A 19,669-nucleotide genomic window follows, 5' to 3' on the forward strand; every position below is an offset into this window, starting at 1 on the left:
GGAGAATGGAATCCTGTTCCTCTGTTTGCCACATGGCTATGGACATCAGTGTCCTTGCTCAAACAAGATGAACTCCAAGGACAGGTCCACAGAGCCATGTCCAGCCCAGAGACACCTGGCCGTTCTAGGTCAGGAGAATGACCTCCTAGCTTTGCCATCCCCTCCCCAAAAAACCAACCAGAGACATCTTTTCCTCTCTAGGGGAACCTACTTCTCCCAAGACCCTGCCACAGACTTCTGTGCCCTACACGCAAGGAACAGGGGGCTGGCCTCCCAGAACAGAGGATCTAGAGAGGAACTTCCTGCCTAGTTGGACTGGGAGGCCCATTTCAGTGAGGCTAGAAGTCAGAGACCAGAGGCAAAGGAGACAAGGGTGAGTCCCCACGGTTTATTATGGAAGCCTATAAAAGAGCCACATTGAGTATTTCCAAAATCACAAAATGCACAACATTCATTTTTTTTAATATGCTACATGGAATATTATATACAGATTAAAACCACATGACGGCAAAACACGCACACGGCACCAGTTCCATATCCAAACAACACACACAAGTGCTTTCTCAATATTAAAACAATTGTGATAAAAACATATTAATATTTTGAACCATGTTTACAATAGAGAAAAATTCATATTTTACTAAATAACAAATATTTAACAGCAAAAACTTTATACTAAATATCTATTTTGAATTATAACAAAAATAGTACTTATAATAGTTTATAAAGACAGACACAAAATTATAACATTTACGAAAAAAAAAAAGTTTTGTGTATAAAATAATATTATAGCGATCTGGGCAGGGTCAGGATGGTGCCCAGAACACAAACGCCAGCGCCCAACATCGAAAGTGCTTCAATCTGCAAGCCTGTGGCAAGGAGAGTTTTGTGGGGTTTTGTCTTTTTAATGTCAAGTTACAATAGTTAGGAATGGTAAGTGAGAAAACATCACCCATCTAATGCTACCTCAATAAAACACACATACATACACAGGGGCACGGACACCCGGACACAGAGCTACAGAGGAGAGACGGAGACGTGGTGACAGGGGGCAACCTGTCCTGTGGGCCAGTCAAGAGCTTTCCTCCCTCCTCTGCCTGTTCCTTTGAGACCCAGTGGGGCAAACGATCCTTCCTTGCTTGCTTCCTCCCAGGGATCCCCCTCAGCATTTCCTTCTCCACCTCCTCCCAGGCTGGCCCCCCAAGGGAAGGCCACTGAGGCCTTCCAGAACCCTGCAGCCCCCTGCCCCTCGCCAGGGCCGGACTTGCACACTCCCAGACATTCAGTCTGAAACCATCGGTTCAGGGCGAGTGGGATCAGCTGGAAGGAAACTGAACCTTCCAGACAGTGGTCTCTTTTGTGGATAACAGATTCTGATGCACCATCAGAGAGCTCTTCTGCAAGCTCTGGTGAGTCTTTACACATTTTGGCCTGTTTTTTTTTTTTTAGAATTGGAAGAGGGGACTGAGGGATTTTGCTAAAAAAAAAAATCTCACCATCTCTGCCACTATGTCTGTCCCACACTGATTTTTTAGTAGTGAAAAAAAAAAAACATGAAACATTTGGGAATCGGCAATTATAGGACATTCTGTGTGGTGTGACCCCAACCCTGATCAGGATCCCTTTGGGGAGATGTGAGTGGGGTCTTTCGTGGGTCTGCCCACTAGACACCAAGAGCCACTGTCACTGAGCTGCTCAGCCTGGCAGTTGGGGGATCCTCATGTGCTACTTTCTTTTGGGTTGTTTTGTTTTTTGCACTAAAGAGGATTCATTGCTTTTATAACATCAAAAAGCAAAAGGAAAACACAGAAAGCAATGAAAATTCTGAAAACAGACAAATGTGCTTAGAGACTCACCAAAGGCCCTCAAAACCACTCCCAGGAGGCATCCCAATTGCCAATGCTCAAAACACCAGTGGCGGGAGCGACTCCTCCTCTATCCGGTCATCCCGACTGGCCCATCCACAACCAAATCCCTTCTGACAAATGGCACTTACCCTCCTCCTCAGCTCTGCTCAGCCTCCCCCCTGGGCCTCCAGGCCCCTCAAGAGCCTGAATCAGCTCTGGGGAAGTTTCTCCTCCTCCCCTCTTGCTTTTGCCTCCTCCTCCTCCCCACACCCCTGAGCTGGGCTTAAGCAGACAGTGGCTTGGCATAGAGGTGGAAGGGACTTCAAGGTCACCTTCCCAAGGGCTAAGGTCAAAGGGTAAGGGTTAAGGAAAGGAAGACGGAGGCCTCAAGCTCCGTCAGAAGAACCCGTATCCTGCCCCATACTCATTAGTGGAGTTGGGGGGCACTGGGGTGAACAGTGGCCAAGTAAGAGATTGTGGTAGCCTCCAAATCTACACGATCAGAACTTTTGACAGGACAGGAGGCGGCAATGGGCTAGTTCCCCATCTCTACCAGGTGACAACAGGCAGACACTGGATTTTAGCCGAGAGTGAGGCTCTGAAGTTAATTTGGAGCACAGAAGGCTGTTCAGCTCTTGGCTGGGGGAAAGGGTAGAGGAGCTGGGTTTGACTAAAGACCCCTTCCTCTTCATTCACAGAAGTCCTGAGGAGGACAGATGGCATGGAGGCTAGGTGGAGAAGATATTTGCTCCAGATATCAGTATGACCAAGATCAGTGAATAAATACAGACTCTGGAGGAGGGCAGGTATGAGCAAGGGATAAGCCCAGGGCCTCCGTTTGGTATGTAGAGCAGGGAGTGCCTGGCTCAGTGGGGTCCCGCCTGGGAGAAGGGTAGGGATGTCAGTGCACCTGCCCAGGGGCACCAGGGAGAATGCTGGGGATCAGGCCTGGGGCTCCTGTGCCCCAAGGCGAGAAGAGAACTAGTAGCAGCAACAGGTAATTTCAAATGTCCAAACTGGCAGGGCTGGGTAGGAGGTGCCCTCTAGGCTGGTGGCAACCCCTCCCAGCTCAGGTGCACTTGTGTTGGATTACCCAGGATGCTGTTCTTCGCCAGCCACAGCAGGAGGAGCACTGTCTGAGCAGTGGAGTGGGGTGCTGAAGAGAGCACAGGGCGGGGGCCTTTTTTCCTCCCTCCCCCAGCACAATCACCTGGCCGCCAACTAAAAGACAAAGGAGGGAACCAGTTCAGGTCACAGGTACACTGCAGCACAGCCAACTGACACTTAACACTGTAACAGGCATGCAGAGCCCAGCCAGGCCCTTTCCCAAGAGCTAAGCTGGTGGGAAGTGGGGGGACTCTGGAGAGAGCAGGAGCCAGGAGGGGAGCCGGGTCCTCTGAAAGAACGGGACCCTTTTGGCTTTCGGTAGGGTTTTCCAAGGAGAGGTGCCTGGGGGAGGACAAGTATGGGGGCCACTGGCCCTCCCAGGTTCCAGCCCCCTCCTACACACAGGTTTCTACTTCTGTCACCCCACCCCCTCTGCTGAGTTGGGTGGAGGTGCGCATGGGCCTGAGCTCTGCTAGACGGTGGCACTCAGCATAGCCTCCGTCTCGGGCAGAATCTTGTTCTGGTTGGAGTCCAGGCCAAAGAACTTGACACTGAGGCCATCCACGGGGTGCAGGACAGGGACTAAGGTGATGCGGGGGAAGGTCCGGGTGGCCAGCTCAAAGCGGCTGGTGCTGGCCAGCTCCACCGCCAGCACCTTCAGGAACAGCTTGGCCAGGTGCTTGCCCAGGCAGGTCCGGACCCCGCCACCAAATGGGAGGTAATGGAAGCGGCCATCCTTGTCCTCACTTCGCGCCTGACTGAAGCGGTCGGGGTCAAACACGTTCACGTCTTTGAACACAGGTGCCGTGTCATGGGTATCCCGGATGCTGTACATAACACTCCAGCCTTTGGGAATCTGGAAGCCCTGGAGCAAGATGGGGTCGGGGAGAGGGGTGTGAGCACCGGAGGAGGCCGAGGGAGGGCCCAGGAGTGCCCAGCTGCCTTTCCCCATCCCAGGTGCTCAAGACCTGCCTCTTCCTAGAGAAATCTCCCCCACCCCCGGGGCTCCCCAGGACTGGCCCGCTCAGCATGCGGGTCTACTCCCCTGTGTGTACACGCCACAGGCGGTTCCATGACACCAGGTTGGCTTCTCCCCACTCTGCATTTGGGGCTGTGTCTCTCCCCTGCCTGAAAGCTCCCTGAAATCAATCACTGTCTCCCCATCAGACTGAGGTACAGAGGGGTCCTTTCTTATGAGTCAGCCTGAATCCCAGCCATCACCCCGGGCCCAGCCTCACATCTAGCTCGAAGGTCTGGAGCACGGTGCGGTAGCCGCCAGAAATGGGCGTGAACAGACGCATGACCTCCTTGATGACACAGTCCAGGTAGCGCAGCCCGCTGAGCGTGTCCAGGCGCAGGGTGCCCTCACAGAGGCAGCCGCCACTGTGCAGGATGCCCTGGGCCCGCAGCTCCTCCCGCAGCTTCTCCAGGACGGCAGGGTGCTTCAGCAGCTGCATGATAAGTGAGGTACTGGCACTGGCCGTGGTGGCATAGGCCGCGAAGATCAGCTCCAGGGTCCCATCCTGCAGCAGCAGAGAGGAAAGGTGCTGTTGGCCATCTGGGACCAGCCAAGCAGGGCAGCCCCATTGTGCCAGGGTCCCCAGTACACAGGGTCATCTGCACTGGGCCCTGCACTGCTGCCCTGAGCCTCATATGCTGGAAACTTAGGACTGCCGTGGACACAGGGGTCACAGCTAGTTCTTGGCTGGGCAGGAGACACCCGGCTGCCACCCAGGGCAGAAACACTAGCCAGTTGAATCCTTAGGTTAGGGCCACTTTCCACTCACTGCTGGATTCCTGGGCCAGTAGCAACAGGCCTAGTCAGTGCTATGAGCTCACAGAAGAAGAGCCGGGCACCATGCACATGGCAGATAATGGGGTCCAAGCCCTGGCCTTCCTATTCCTGGCTCTGGCTCCTTCCTTCATCCCTGGAAGTGGGACACCTGTTAGTGGCCAGAAGGGCAGACAGGGTCTGGAGGCTGCCTGGGACCATATCCTTGAAGACCTGGAAGAGGACTACAGTAGGAAGACTGAGGGGAGGTGGCCCCAGAGGGGCTTCAGGGCCATGGGGCTCCACAGAAAAGTCCCCACAGGCCACTTCATTCTGAAGCCTGCATTTACAAATCTGGATGCTGGGCCCAGAGGGGTGGTGAAGGGGCCTGGGTCCTTTACTTGCCATGGCATGAAAACTTGTGAAATGGGAAAGTGATTGTGACCTCTTCCTTCCTCCTAAGGAAAAAGCTGGGGCAAGAACAGGGGATGAAAGAGCATGGGGAAGGGTGTCTGTGGCATGTGGCAAGTGAGCAGGTGAGCAGAGTCTGGGGACATTCCTCAGGTGGAACACCCCAGACAGTGCAGGGAAGCTGTGCACGGGGTCCAGAGTGAGCAGTTCAGGTGACTGCAGGCCAGCGAGGCTTAGGCAGGTGTAAAGGAAGAGAGCTCAAAGGGTCACCCACTGGAGAAGTCTTGGGGGTTGGAGGAGAGCCCAAGTAAGAACCAAATCTCCCCCAAGGCTGATGCTGGCCTCAAGCAAGTGGTTTCCTCTCTAGACCTGTGTTTCCTTTGGTGGCCATGAAATGAACTGAGATAATGAACTTGGTGCGGGGGAGGTTCTGTGGGGATAAGGTGTCATCCACAACCCACTGCCTAAGCACCAATTTCCAGCATCCTCTTAAAAAATGGTAGATGTGACTATGGGTACATCGGAGGTGTGCACAGCCCTGAGCCCTCTGCTGCTGTGGGCAGACAGGGTGGCCCCACTGTATCCTTCACAGCCAGGTGGGCAAGGACACAGCTCGGCTTCTTGTCCAGCACCTTCCAGCCCAGGTGCAACGGCAGCCACAGCTGCTCAGAACACATGTGCAGAGCCAGACCAGAACAGGAGGAAATGGCCAGGCGCCTTTCTACCCATTGCAGGGGAGGCCCCAGAACAGAGGACGGGCTGCAGGAGTCGCCCCACCCCACCTTCAGCTCCTGCATGGTCATCTCCTTCCCGTGCTCCTTGCTGCTCTCGATGAGGATGTCCAGGGCATCCGAGTAGTCCTTGCCCTGGGTGCACTGAAGCTTCTCCCTGATGGCCTTTTCCAGCCCCTTCTGTAGGATCTGCCGAGCCTGAATGCCCTGAGGGGGAAAGGGCCAGTCAGCCACAAGAAGGGCAGGGCCTCAGGACTGCCAGGGGAGGCTCCAGCCCACCCTCCCACTGACACCTCTCCCCTGAGTCTGGTGCCCCGTGCCCATCTCACAGTCACAGTGGTCCGTTTTCAAGGGTGGCCTTCCAGGCCCTGGGTGCTTACCCGCCGGTAGCCACTGAAGGGCAAGTCAACAGGCAGGGAGAAGACATTCTCTACAAATTGCTGGTAGACCTCAAAGAGGTGCCCAAGGTCCTCCTCAGGGATGCTGAAGCCCAGCAGCACCCGGATGGCCATGCGGAAGGTGAGCTTCTGCGCCTCCTGGTACACATTGATGGCCTCAGGCTGGCTGCTCCAGGCACGCAGCGTGTCCTGAATCACCAGCTGGATCTTGGGCAGGTAGCTCTCCAGGGCCTCATGGCTGAAGATCTTGGAGAAGATCTGGAGGGCAGAGAGGCAGGCAGTGAGCTTGGCCCCTAAGCTGACCAGCTTTCACTCTGCTAAGTGGAGGCACAGATCCCATGACCACAACCAGGGAACACCCCGTCCTCTCTCCCTCCTGCTGAGGCCCCAGGGGCCTCCAGACACAGGGCCCTTGTGGGGTCCCCCAATGTGAACCTCATTCTACTTCCCTTGACTGGGGGAGGGACAGGCAGGGGAGGACAAAATGAACACACAATTCATAAGCATTTTTACTCAAAGCCAGAAACTTCCACATAACTCGCAGGGTGACCTGGCTATCATCTCTTTCCTCAGCCCCCAGAAAAATACATGCTCCACACAATGGCAAAGCCTCGGGGACTTTGCAGTCCAGCTGCCAAAGAGTCTGGGGGCATGTGGCTGCTCCAGCCTTGGTGGGGCAAGCGGAGCTAGAGCAGGGAGGCTGTCTTCCATTGCAGGGGCCCATTCCCCAATTCCCAGAATTGAGTCACGAGTGAGTACCTGGACAGGGAAGAGGTAGGAGAGCAATCAACAGCTCTCCTACTCCCCTGATGGAAGGGCAAGTGGACCATAATTCTAGTATAAGCAGAACTTCCTGGGAACCAAAATTATTCCCACTTCCCATGCAACAACCACTGGGCAGGAATTCTAGGGTCTTTATTAATAGTTGTGCCATTAAAATGTCTTCGGTATGGCTGGGTCCAGAGGCAGAAATGAGGACAATGGCTTTCCACCCCAAAAGATCATAAAGACAAGCAGAAGCCCTTTTAATTCCCTGCACCTTCCAGGACCATCTTAAGTAGTCAAGGAGTCCCTGTTTCCACCCCCCTTGCCTTGAAGCCTCGTGATTGGCTCAGCAGCCCCCACACATACACTCACAGTTGCCCCAGGTATGCAGGAGAGGGAGGGTGTTAGTTTATTTACTGACAGCCTGTGGGTCTCACTTATAACCCCTCAGAGTCTAGAGCAGAAGCGGGTGCCTCCCACTGGAGCTTAGGGAAGGGTCATAGGTGAAGTCGGAGAGCAGAAGGGCAGTGCAAGGAAGGAGCCCCCATGGCCCCATGCAAACCACACACATGCGCACACCCTCCCCCCTGCCCCCCAAACACAACCACCGCACAAACTGTAAATGTGAGAATTTCCCCTGCAGTCAGCTTGAGAAGGAAAAGGTAACATTTTCCTGGCCTGGGCCCTGCATGGCTAATGGGAGGCTGGTTTGCAGGAATAACAGTGCTGGCCCTTCAGTGGCCCAGCCAGGCGAGCACAATAGCACTTTCATTCCGAAATTCCCGGTGGGCAGAGGGAGGGGGAGGGAGACCAGTGAGGGGCAGAGAGGCCCACACTGTTTGGGGCCACTCCTGCTACAAAGGGACAGCTGAAAAGTAGAAGGATGATAGGAGGTCCCCTTGGTCCGCTCAGGCCTATATGAGTCACTCACACCCTGCCCAGGTTCGGGGTCCCAGAGAATTTCCAGGGGTCCTGGAGGATTATGAATAAAAGCAGTGCTGTGTGCTCAGCCCTCACTATGGTGTCCTTAGGAGTCTGGAAAGGGGGTCCTGATGGGTGGGAGGGGGCTCTGCCCCAAGATCCCAACACTAGCTGACTAAGGACCCTTACAAAACAGCCAAGAAACTAGGGGGTGTGCAGAAAGTGCTGCACAGAAGTGAACAAGCTCGTTGGGAAATGAGACTGGGAGTCAGGACAACTTTGCAGTGACCAGGCCTCTGTAGGGAAGCTGGCAGTGGAGCAGGAGGGGACTGGAAGCCACAGTTTTCAGAGTTGATCAGACTAGGGATACTGTTATGGAGGGGATAAGGGTAGGGGATGGCCAGGGCCCCCATCACCCAAAAGACCTGGGCCCCAAAATGAGCATATGGAAGGGGGATATGGCAAAGGCTATACGCACCAGGACCAGCCAAAGTCAAAGCCAGCTAGGTCCCAGGATACAGTGAGGTGATGGGGAAAGAGACCAGGCACCAAGAGGCCTGAGCTGTAATCAGGGATCATCCACCAACTTACTATGTGACTGTGGCCAAGTCACCCTGTCCCAAATCTCAGTTTCCTCTCTATAAAGTGGTGAGGCTGAACCAAGTGACCTCTTCGCAACCCACAGAGCACCTGAACACTATAACCACTTGCCAAATAGATGCTAATCCCTGTAAGTAGCCCAAAACCCAACAATGCATAAGCCACCTGGAGAGTGCCTTCTAGGGCCCCATTCTCACATCCCACCTGAGCTACGGTGACCCAGGAGGAGCCATCCCAGAGTTTTCAGAGGAGATGGACGTGCCTCCCCTGCCCCTTGAGGAAGAGCCATACAGGACCACTGACAAGTCCTGTCTGTCCACTAGTTTACATTCCCTGCGCCCTCTAGTGATGGCCAGCTGAATCACACCTCCTCTGGCTTTGGAGCCCTGGAGGGCCCTGACAACCCAAGAAGACAGAGGACCCAGAGGGACCTGGGACTGAGCAAGGGACTCCAAGAAAGGGAGTCCACATTTGACCTAGATGTGGAAAGGGGTCCTGAGTAAGACCAGGAGCTCCCTGGTACCCTGTAGGCTCTGAGGTGGAGCCGCTGAAAAAAGAACTGAAGCCAGGTCCAGGGCTCTTGTCCAGACCAATCTCGGGCTTGCTAAGTGACAGCCAACAGGTTCCTGCTGCCCTGGGTCTTAGCTCTCCCACTGGTTTTATGAGGGGGCCATCCGGATGTTCCAAGGTCTTTTTCATACTCAGCTGTCCCGATTTTCCTTGGAGCCCCCTTGAGGTGGAGAAGTCACACAAAGGTGGGTGGCAGGCACCCCAGCCCTGGGCGGGCTTTGCTCAGAGGTCACCAAGTCCATGCCCCTCCTCCAGCCCAGCTGCTGCACAGGCATGGGGTCCTCCCAGGAACTGGGAAGACTCCAGGGTTTCATCCCTGGGTCTGTGCCCAGGGTGAACAACACAGCCACTTCCCAAAGCCAGAGCAGACCAGAAACCACCGCCCACCACAAAGGACGGGCGGAGGCGGAGGTGCCGCCAGGGCAGAGGGAGGCCTGGGCCCAGTTGGGGCGGGCTGGGTCTGAGGCTGCCGCCTGCTGGGGTCAAGACTCGGGCACACTGGGAAGGTGCCCAGGAGTGGCTCAATGTGAAGAGAGGAGGGTTCCGGCCCCCAGAGCCGACTGGCCTGACCACAGTCATCATCGGAGCCAGGCCTGCTTCGTTTCCCTCTGGGGCTTCCCTGGGAATTCCCAAAAATGAGCCAAGAATGCCGGACAAAGGTCACTGGGAACCAGCCCAGGTCCAGGCAGAGCTCTGCAGAGGGAGCTGCAGGTATGGACCACGCACCAGACTTGGCGTGGGGGGAGGGCACGGGCAGAGGGTCCCAGGAGACTTGGGAATGCTCATCCCTGTGTCCCTGTGGGAGCTGCGGGGACAGGGGCAGGAGGGAGGATGGGCTCCCACCTTAAGTCATATCCTTGGATAACCCTCAAACCTCGCCAGTGTCCCTAACAACACAATGAGTTCAAGAGCCCAAGTCCTTGCTCTCTCCCTCCCTCGGGAAGGGGAGCTAATTCCACAACAAGGGCCTGGGGCCCCACTGGAGCTTGATAAGGCTTCAATTCCCTGTAATTGTTCCTAGAAATGTCCTGACCATTCCCCTGCCGCCAGGTCTCTTCGCCCCTCCCGCTTCTCATCCAGTGCCCCTGGGAGGGGGATCTGTGAGACCCCACACCCCATCTGACCAGGTAACCTCTCTCTCATCTGCTGGCAGCTATAGATGCCTGGACAAACAGATGGGCAGATAAGAGCCGAAGAGGAAGCCCACTGCCCCAGCCAGTGACTCAGACTGGGAGGAATGGAAGCGGCTGCACAGGAGGGGTGGGGGCCCAGGCAAGCCACCTGGCCAAGCCACCAGAGCCAGGCCCATGGAGTGGAAAGAATAACAGAAGGCAGGCAGCCACCGAGGAAGCCATCCGTCCGCACAGGGGTGACGCCAAGGTGTGTACTTTATATCCAAGGAGGGGGACAAGAGAGGAGTCATCTCCCAGCTGCCTGCATTTCCACTGGGCTCAGACTTCACCCTGCACCCATCCCCATTCAGTACCTCTGGTTGGGAGGGGTGGGCCCAGACATCCCCCTCCCCAGCCTGCACATGTCCCTTCCCTGTGTCCATAGGAACAGAGTGCCTGTCCCCCATTGGACTCCAGCTCTGATGGTCTCACCCCACTGCCCTAATTCTTCAACACATACAACCAAGGTGGTGGGGGAGGGGAGGCAGCATTTGCAAGTACCTGCTGAGCCCCTAATCACAAAAGATGGCCCCTTGCTCTTCCTCCTTTCCAGCCACAACAAAATCCCCTTGAAAAGCTGAGACTCACAAGAAGGGCCTCCCAAGGTCACAGTGCAGGGCATGACTGGCCACACCCAGCAGGGACCCTGAAGCCCTGTGCCTCCCACCACTCCAGACCCCATCTACCAGCACTGATGGGCTCTGAAATTAGGAATCTGAAAGGATCCTCTGCGATGGACCCAGTCTATTCTAAGGGTAAGGCCCATGCTAAGGTTGTTTTGGGTTGTTGTCAGCATTTCTAAAGAAGTTCCTTCTTTTAGGCCTGGGGAGCCCAGGATGGATAGGGAGACTGACACAGGGGGCTCAGTGCCAGAACAGACCCCAGCCAAGGCCACATTTGTCTTCCAAGGCTGGGAGAGTGAGCAGACACATCAATCTGCACCATAGCCTTGTACTCCCCGCCCCTGAAAGAAGGACATAATGAGGAAAAACAGGAGGAGGCTGCCCCCACGCCCAGCCCGCCCACCTGCCCACTGCCTGGCACAAGGGAATGCAGAGGGAGGCACCCTGGTGGCTGACCATGAGCTTCCTCCCCCACTGACCTTCAGAGGGATCCGCTCCTGCCACCCGCCCATTCAGCAGCCCTATGCACCGGTACCACTGGTGCTACAGTAACTTTTGGGTGAAGGACTTTGGCTGGCAGAATAAAGGCTCTGTGCCAACACTAGGCAACTAGGGCACAGCTCCCAGTAGCTCTGCCGCCTGTCAGTGCCACCCGCCTTTCCACATAATCAGGTTGGACCTTCTGTTGAGACATTTGGATGTGACTGTGCAACCAGAGACTGTGCATTGGTACAAAGGCCTCACAAAGCCAGGTGTGGGCTGGCCTCCCCCAGAATCCTGCCATCCCAGGCCCTCCTGCTGGGGAAACTCCTAGGTAAACCCAGCAGAAACCCCAGGACATACTGGGTTTGTGAGAAGAGTGAATTGTCCCTGAACCTGACCTCCACCTGCATTCCAGGACAAGACCCAAAGGCCAGGTCAGTGAGGGATGGTGGATGGGTAGGAAGTGCTTCTTGATCTCTGCCTCCAAAGCCTGTTCCCCCACCTCAGCTTCAGGCACAGAAGGCTCTGTCGGCAGGGGCCTGAGTAGAAGGGACAAGGAGACTACTTCTGAGGTCCCCAGTCCAGGGGCTTCATGGCTAAATGTATCTTCTGAGATGTTCTCCAAGACTCCTATGGGTACCTCAGGACCACTCTCTGGGGTGCATTGAAGCTGCTAATTTCTTGGTGCAAAGAGACCCAGCCCTGTCATCAGAGGAAAAGAGAAGATGCCCAATCCTGTTGTGTGGCACCCAAACCCCACCCCCGAACTCCTTCTCCATGTCTCTGACAACCTTCTCACCCCCACATGTCCAACTAGACCCCATTTACCCTTCCTGGGCAATACCCCTCCCTACATACTCCATCAGGGATACTCCTGACCCTGAGTTGGGGAGGGGTGCCAAAGGAGGATGGAGGAAATTTGAAGTCTTAGCTGCACAGGCCTGACTTCTGTGGATGATACCATTAGACTAGGTAAGACTTTCTGGACTTTCTTCCTGGCAACCCTATCCCAGCTGGCCCCAGACCACCAGGGCAGCCAGGCCAAACACCTGGAGTGCAGTGATGGCAGTGAGGAGCCCCCTCCCTGCACATCTGGCCAGACCTCCCAGAGAAGGGGTGGGCCACCAGCCCCAGTGGAAACAGTGACGCTTCTAGATCCCTGCCAGCCTGGCCCCAGCACACCTGGGCCCCACTTCCTGCCCGTACATCTTAACCAGGCCAGGGTCCAGCCCAGCAACCCACTCTCCAGACAGGTCCCTAACTACTGCATGGGTTAGATATAGTAGTGTGAGTGGTATCCTGCAGCCCTACCCTGGCCATATGGTACTCTCCAGGCCTTGGGTCCCAAAGACTGGACAATCTTTCCAGGACAACATGGGTATTCAGAAAAGAAGTCCTCAGAGTACTCTTATCCTGTCTGTCAGAATCTCCTTCTTGAGGGCAAGGATCAAGTTTCCTGCTTCTCTGTACCTGACCCAAGGCTTTCTATGTGGTTCAGGAAACTCAGGATCATCGATCATGGAGATTTGGGGAAAGGATCCTTTTGTCTGGCTATGTTCTGCCACACTCCACATAGCAAACACACAACTAGTCCATTATGGCATTGTGGTTCTGAAGACTCAGATGAACTGGTTTCTAGTGATACTCTAAGAAGCTAAGGGATCAAGTGCTCAGAAGAGGGAGAATTTGGATCCCTCAGCCATAGTCATCAGTTTCTGGCCCCACCTCCAGCCCAATTCCCAGTCTTCCTATCCTGTGTATTCCTCTGGCACTTCATCTATGCTGTCCTCTTTCTTGTCCCCTTGCCTACAAACGGACAAAGTAGGCCAAAACCTGGGGTCTTTCCAGGTATGCCTTCTCCACCTAGCACTGGAGGTTCAAAGCCAAGTCAGACAGATAGAGGTGGGACTCCAAGGCAACAGGGCCATCAGAAAGCCTTGCTGTAACCCCTGGGGTCTCACACTGGGTCCTGATCAAGCCTCCTCCTTCTTCCCAGTAACCTAGCCCCACCTCAGCTTCCAGCAGCCCCAAATGGGCAGGACTGAGCAGGACTACTTGTGTGGCAGACCTTGCCCTGCTATTTCTTTGCTGCTTGACCTGGTTCACCTCCTGCTCTACCTAAGTCTCAGGGTCCCACTTTGCATCAAACCCCTACAAAGAGGAAATGAAGCAGACTTATATCTCAGACTTATTCCTGAGTCTCAGCTCTCTCCTCATTCTCTGGAATGGGCTTTTAGTGGAGACTCAGAAACTAAGGAGGAAAAAAAAATCACTGTCCACATTTGAAAAACCTGCATTTCTAAGCCTATAGCCCCCTTCCCCTCCCCAACACTCTCCAGAACACCTCAGAGCCCCCCTCCCAGAACCTCCCCACATTTGTCCCCAAGCTTCAGTTAACTGCTTCCAGCTCTGAGTAAAGCAGATGGGAGAGAGATGCCTTTGGGAGCCCCTTTCCAGATTCATAAATACACGCTTTACCGGGGGACTCTTGGGGTTACATGCACACCAGACTCCTCTGCTGGATTTTTCCTTCGGTTGTCTGCCACGGAGAATTACTCTTCACAGGCGGTTCAGAGAACATCAAATACTATGGGCTGTGTCTGCGAGTACAGCACAATTGCCCACATTCAGCGAGACCACCTCGCACACAGGCTGCTGGCGGTGGGGGTTGCCCCTCCCCTCTCCCGCGCTCCCCCACTCCTTCGGGAATGAGAGGCCGCCTCTTCCTTTCCTTTAGGTTCCAAACTTGGGTGATTCCTCTGACCCAATGGAAAAAACGGAGTGGGGGAGCCATGCAGCCTCCCTTTTGGCGGCTTCAAGCCGCAGGCCGGCGCCCCGCCCGCCCGCCGGCTCAGCTTACGGGTTACTGCAGTTCAAATAGCACGTGCCGCCCGCGCTCAGAGCCGCAGCCGCTGCGGTGGCCGCGCAGCTCTGGGAGGGGGCGGGGAGGCTTGCTCAGTGAGCGCTGGCTCTCCTCCTCTGCGCCTCTTTCAGTCGTTCGGGAAATCCACAGGATAAACACCCACTTTCTCTTCCTCTTTAAACTGGGAGTAGGGGCACTTTGATCCTCAGCCCGCTCCCAGGCTATTCTCCCACCCCTCTCCTTTCCCCTACGGTTAAAGGTGCGCTCAGGGGCCCAAAGCTCACAGTACCTCTCCCTGGCAAGGCCCGCTAACCGCTGCCCACATGTTGTCCCCAGCTCCCCCTGCACATCACACGCTTGCATCGACCTCAAGGCTACCTGTGGCTGGAGGGCCAGGTTTGATTTTTAGAATGATCAGTCCTTGCAATTCTCGGAGGAAAAGCGGAGAAAAGGAAAGCGCAGGCCAACTGTCCCGCCCCGCCCCCTTCTTTTTCTAGTTCTGTGGAGCACTGCTAGGATAGGCATTGGACTCCCTGATCTCAAACGTTCAAAGTTTGTCCAAACTGCCCTCAAACAAGCCCCCGTGGGCCTGGTGGTGCCCGCCGCGCAGTAGGCCAGCAAGAGAGTGGACCAGAAGAAGGCCTCCATAGGCCCTGGATTCAGGCTGAAAGCCGTCTAGGGAGAGAACTGCGGAGTCCTGAAGCATCATGCACAAAAGAAAGTGCAGATTTGAGTTGGGATGCTCCTAGGCTGGCTCCGTGAACTCCTGAGATGTAGACGAAAAGAATCAGAGCTCTTACCTTGCGCTTGTTGCGGTGAATGTCGCCAATGGAGTTGGCCACCGTGTTAGGGCCCAGCAGCATACGCGTGCTGCGCGGCCACTCGGTGCTCACGAGGTGGTGCTCTCCCATGAGGATCTTGCGTACGTTCTCTGCACCGGTCACCCGGATCAGCGGGCGCCCCAGCAAGTGTGTCTTGAACACGTTTCCATACTTCTCCCTTCGGGATGACTGGAAGCCCGAGCCCTGTGGGAGCCACACAAGAGACCTCTCTCAGGGCTCACAGGTCTGCGAGGCCGGCCAAGGGCAGCTGATCCCACTCCCCCCAACTCCCCCATCCCCAACCCCCCAACTCTCCCAACCCCCCCACCCCATACACACACACAGACACGCACGCAGGTTTTATTTTTCATAGCGTGCACAGAACTGGGAAGTAGGGCCTAGAGTATAATAAATAATGCGAGGAGGCGGGAGGCCCAGGAGCACCCCCGGGACGCTGTTTTTTAGTAATGACTTTAGGGAGGGAAAAGGTATCCCGGATGGCTGGACCTGAAGCTAAAGCCTCCGCCCCCCACTCCTCAATCCTCCGCCCCACCACCACCCCCGCCACTCCGCGCTCGGGAGCCTCTCGGAATAAATATTTCCAGGCTCCGGGCCACGAGCTGGCGAGACCCCGCGGGGTGGCCGCAGGCCAAAGATTATTTATAGCGGTGAGCGGTCGGTGCCCGGAGGCAGTCACTAGAGACTGGGATTGGAGTTTCCGCTGTTCTCCGGTGTGGCCCGCGCAGGGACCCTGCAGCCCTCCGCGGGCTCTTCAGGGTGGAGTTATGGGCCGTGAGCCGCGATTTTCCTAAAGCATTTTGCCCTGGAAATAACTGAGACGGACTTTCGTCGCCGCCCTGGAGTTTGGAAAGGGAGAGCGGCGGAAGGCGCTTCCCGCTGGGCGGGGTGGGACCGGGCGGGGCGACCCGGGCAGGTAACCGGATCCCGACGGCGGCGGCTGTGGCGCGAGCCGAGGATTGCGGGGCCCCGGTCCGGGACCAGCGCTCGAAAGAGCTGGCGGAGCCCGCCGCGCGCGGGTACCGGAAACCTAGGGGACCTCACAGGGGCGGGGGCAGGGGCGTCTCGCTCACCTTTGACGTCGGCGCTCGCCACCACAGCCCAAATTAACCCTTCTCCTGCCTGGGCAGCTCCGGGTGAAAAGGGGAGGGGCGCTACCTGTCCAGCCTCTCCTCCAGCCCGGTAACAGACTTATAGACCCACCGGCTCATTCTTCCCCGACGGGACAACTTGGCTACCCCTTTCCCGGGTTGGTCCCCCTCCTCATTTTCCTTCCTTCCAAGGAAAGCTATTCTCCAGCTAGACGTGTACACACGTTAGCGCAGCGAAAAGTGACTCTGCAGAACTCGGATCCCTAATCACTTTTCCACATGCGCCTCCAGCCCCAGCGCGCGACAGGGAGCTAGTCGGCAGCTCCTGAGCTGCCAAGAAGGGGGCCCGGCCGCGGGGGACGCTGTCCTGCTCCCAGGCTGGAGGGTCGAGAGAACCAACCCCCAACACACACACACACACACACACACACACACACACACACACACACCGTGACGCCTTTGTAGACGGCCTCTACCCCTTTAAGAAAAATCAAGGCGGAGGTAGGGTGCGACAGAGGAGGGGATGAAGAGCGGGGTTCCCTTCCTCCGTCTGCTATTCCGAATCCCTTGCTCGGTCTGACTCTCCGTCTCTCCTTCTTCTATTTTTCTTTTCTTTTGACACAAAAGTTGGGCTGTGAATATTTCGAGGTCGCCCGCCGCCTCGCCCCCACCCCCCGCCTCTGATCTGCCTAACTATAATTAAAGTGCGTTTTTTTGTGGCATTAATAAAGAGTTATTTGTCCGCCGTTTCCACGGTCTTCACAAAGAGGACTTTCATAGGGGCGGCCGCTCGGGCCGCGAGTCCAATTTATACAAAAATGTTGTATTTTTAGCCCTGGGCTCTGTTTAGATGGCGCTCGGTGGAAAAGGAGAGCCCTTGGAGGTCCCCCCGTAAAATCTGATAAATGACTCCGAAAAAACGCTGGGATTCAGAGGGCTCCCATTAACCCCTTCAGCACCTCCCAACACGCACCCCTTTATTCCTCACCCCACGGGATCTAGGGCCCTGGGACGCATGGATGGTGAGGCGCAGGTCCTTCTCCCCAACTCTGTGCGGGTTGGACGCATATCCCAAGGGCCTTTGTAGGATTCAGGGGGGGAAAAAGGTCAAGGGGACACCACGCCCGGGGTGGTTGGGGAGGGGGTCAGTAAACGAGATGGAGGAGGGACAGCAACATACGGCTGATTCCACAAATTGGATCTAACAAGGAGGAAGCCATTGCCCAAGTGAATTATTTTATTTTCTAAATTCTCGGCCAAAAGCCTAGACCACCGCCGCAGTTAACCCTTTAAGTGTGGTCCTAAGGGGGAAGTTCTGGGGATTTCTTATGGGAGACAATCTGATTGGCTCAAGTGAACCCCACCCCATTGGACGGACATTCCTCCCCCAAATAAGAGTGGGACCAACTTTGCGATATCCAGAGACCACAGGGTAAAGGAACCTCTCCCCCGCCTGTCTCCACTAACGCTCTGCTGTCACTTGGTTCAGAGCGTGCAGAGTGTGTATATATATGTGTGTGCGCGCGCGCGTGCGAAAATTACACGCGTCTGTTAATGTCAAGCCAAGCTTTCGCACGTCTAAACCTACAGGTCCCCGCGCTCACCTTCAGCTTCATCTTCCCTGCGCCAGGGTTGTCTGTTTCAGGATTCCAGGATTCCCCTAAGGCCCATTAGCACCCAGTGGACAAACATGGGTACATACGTATACTCAAACACCCCTCCAGCGGATATCTCAGAGGTGTACCCCCGCCCCTCCCCCCCCAAAAAAAAACCCTGGTGTGTATCAAATTGCAAAACCGATTGTCTGGCATTTGACAAGGTTAACTCCAGGTTAATCTCTCCATTACCTACCTGGGTCTGGTCTTCGACGCTCCCCACCCCAATTATCACCACCAGAGCGGGGACTGTGTAGCCTCTAAGAGCAAACTCTCCCACTCACTTCTCCCAAGTTTCTTTCTCCTGCTGAACTGTCCACACCCAATAAGTAAATAGACCCTTTTCCCCGAAAGTCGAGAGCCCTTGAGACTGTAGCCTCTCGTTTTTCTTGGGTTACCTTCTTCTTCTCCCACCACAAAACACACACAGTAGCGAGGACCAAGAACTACCTGGCTAAGCGGCAGGAACACAGCCCGGGTCTAAGAGGGCAATTCAAGATGCTATGTTCCCCTCCTCCTCTCTGGACTCAAGTTTTTGGTTCCCAGCTACACTGTTAACACCCAGAACGGCTGACGCCGACCGGGACCTGGAGCGCAATGAAGAGGCGAAAGCGGCTCACGTCTGTCTAGACGCCCCTTCGAACGCGCGCTGAGCGCGGAGTCTCCAGGCCTCTCCACGCGCCCCTGCTCGGTCGCCAGCAACAGAGGCAGGTCGGTCCTGGGAGCCACGTCGGGTCCTGGAACCCTTTTTATCAGTCCTCCGAACCAGCGCACCGGGCGCCAAAGGTCTCGGAGCCACGCCGCTGGCGGGCAGGGAAAACCCGGGAGGCTCAGGCTGAGAGAAGGGAAGGGGCGGGGCGGAGACCTGTGCCTTCAAACTCCCGTTCCCCGTGGCCTGCCCGCGGCTAGGTCGGTCCCGCGCTCGCAGCAAGCGGACCCCGTAGAGCAGCAGAGCGAGTGCGCCCTTACCTGTAACAGCCAGTGGCCGGTCTCTCCGATGAGCGGGAAGCCCATGGAGCCCTTGGGGATGGGCAGCTTGCAGCTCTTGTCGCGGGTAGCAGCCCAGCGCAGCTGCCACAGCTGCTGCGACACGGCCAGCAGCAGCGTCACGGACACCAGGCACGCGGCGAGGGTGGCCAGCGCCGACACCAGCTCCAAGCCCTCAAAGAGCATGTTGGCGGCCGCTCGGGGGATTGGCTGTGCCGGCCGCGACGGGGGAGGGGAGGGCCTGACCGGAGCGGCGGGGGAGGGGAGGCTGCGGCCGGGGGTCCTGGCACCTCCAGCCGAAACAGAGACAGAGGGAAGGGGAGTGGAGGCTGCAAGGGGAGCGGAGAGAGGTGGGGTGGGGGGGGGAAGATTGCCTAAAAGAAGAGAGGAGACACGAGGCGACTCGGGGTGTAACTTTGTTTGTTTGTTTGTTTGTTTGTTCCTTTACAGCGGGCTTAGGGGCTGCTCAAGGGGTGGTGAGATGAAGCCGTGAGTCAAGCTGGTGGATTTGATCTCTCCGCAACCATCACACTCGGAAAACTTTGGAAAACTTTATCCAGCGGGAGCCTCTCTTAAGCCCCTTCCCCTGCTCGGGAAAAAAAAAAAGAAGAAGAAGGGGAACAGAGAGCTAGCGGAAATGCGATCGATTTGTCAAAAGTATTCAAAAAATTCCTAGGTGAAAAGAAAAAATTCTGAATTCAAAAATTCCAACGAACCCAGAAACTCTGGGGTCGAGGGAGAAAGCTCCCCAGCTGAGGCGAGTGGAGAGGCCGGAGCCCAGCGTCCCTGGGCTGCCTCGGCGACGCGCCGGAGCCCGGGAACCGCCGCGGCACCC

At 56.0% G+C, this 19,669-nt stretch overlaps 1 protein-coding gene across 1 annotated transcript; it reads right to left on the reverse strand.

The window, feature by feature from the left end:
• Nucleotides 1-1,740: 1,740 nt before the first annotated feature.
• Nucleotides 1,741-19,028, reverse strand: Cyp26b1 (cytochrome P450 family 26 subfamily B member 1). Its single transcript, XM_027934579.2, has 6 exons — nt 18,817-19,028; nt 15,063-15,287; nt 6,248-6,523; nt 5,919-6,074; nt 4,193-4,477; nt 1,741-3,819 (listed from the first exon to the last, which is right to left on the reverse strand). The coding sequence occupies exons 1-6, from the start codon at nt 19,018-19,020 to the stop codon at nt 3,427-3,429; spliced, it is 1,539 nt and encodes a 512-aa protein (XP_027790380.1). The 5' UTR covers nt 19,021-19,028; the 3' UTR covers nt 1,741-3,426.
• Nucleotides 19,029-19,669: the final 641 nt, after the last annotated feature.

The sequence above is a fragment of the Marmota flaviventris genome, chromosome 14 (genome assembly GCF_047511675.1).
Source record: "Marmota flaviventris isolate mMarFla1 chromosome 14, mMarFla1.hap1, whole genome shotgun sequence".
Classification (NCBI taxonomy): domain Eukaryota; kingdom Metazoa; phylum Chordata; class Mammalia; order Rodentia; family Sciuridae; genus Marmota; species Marmota flaviventris.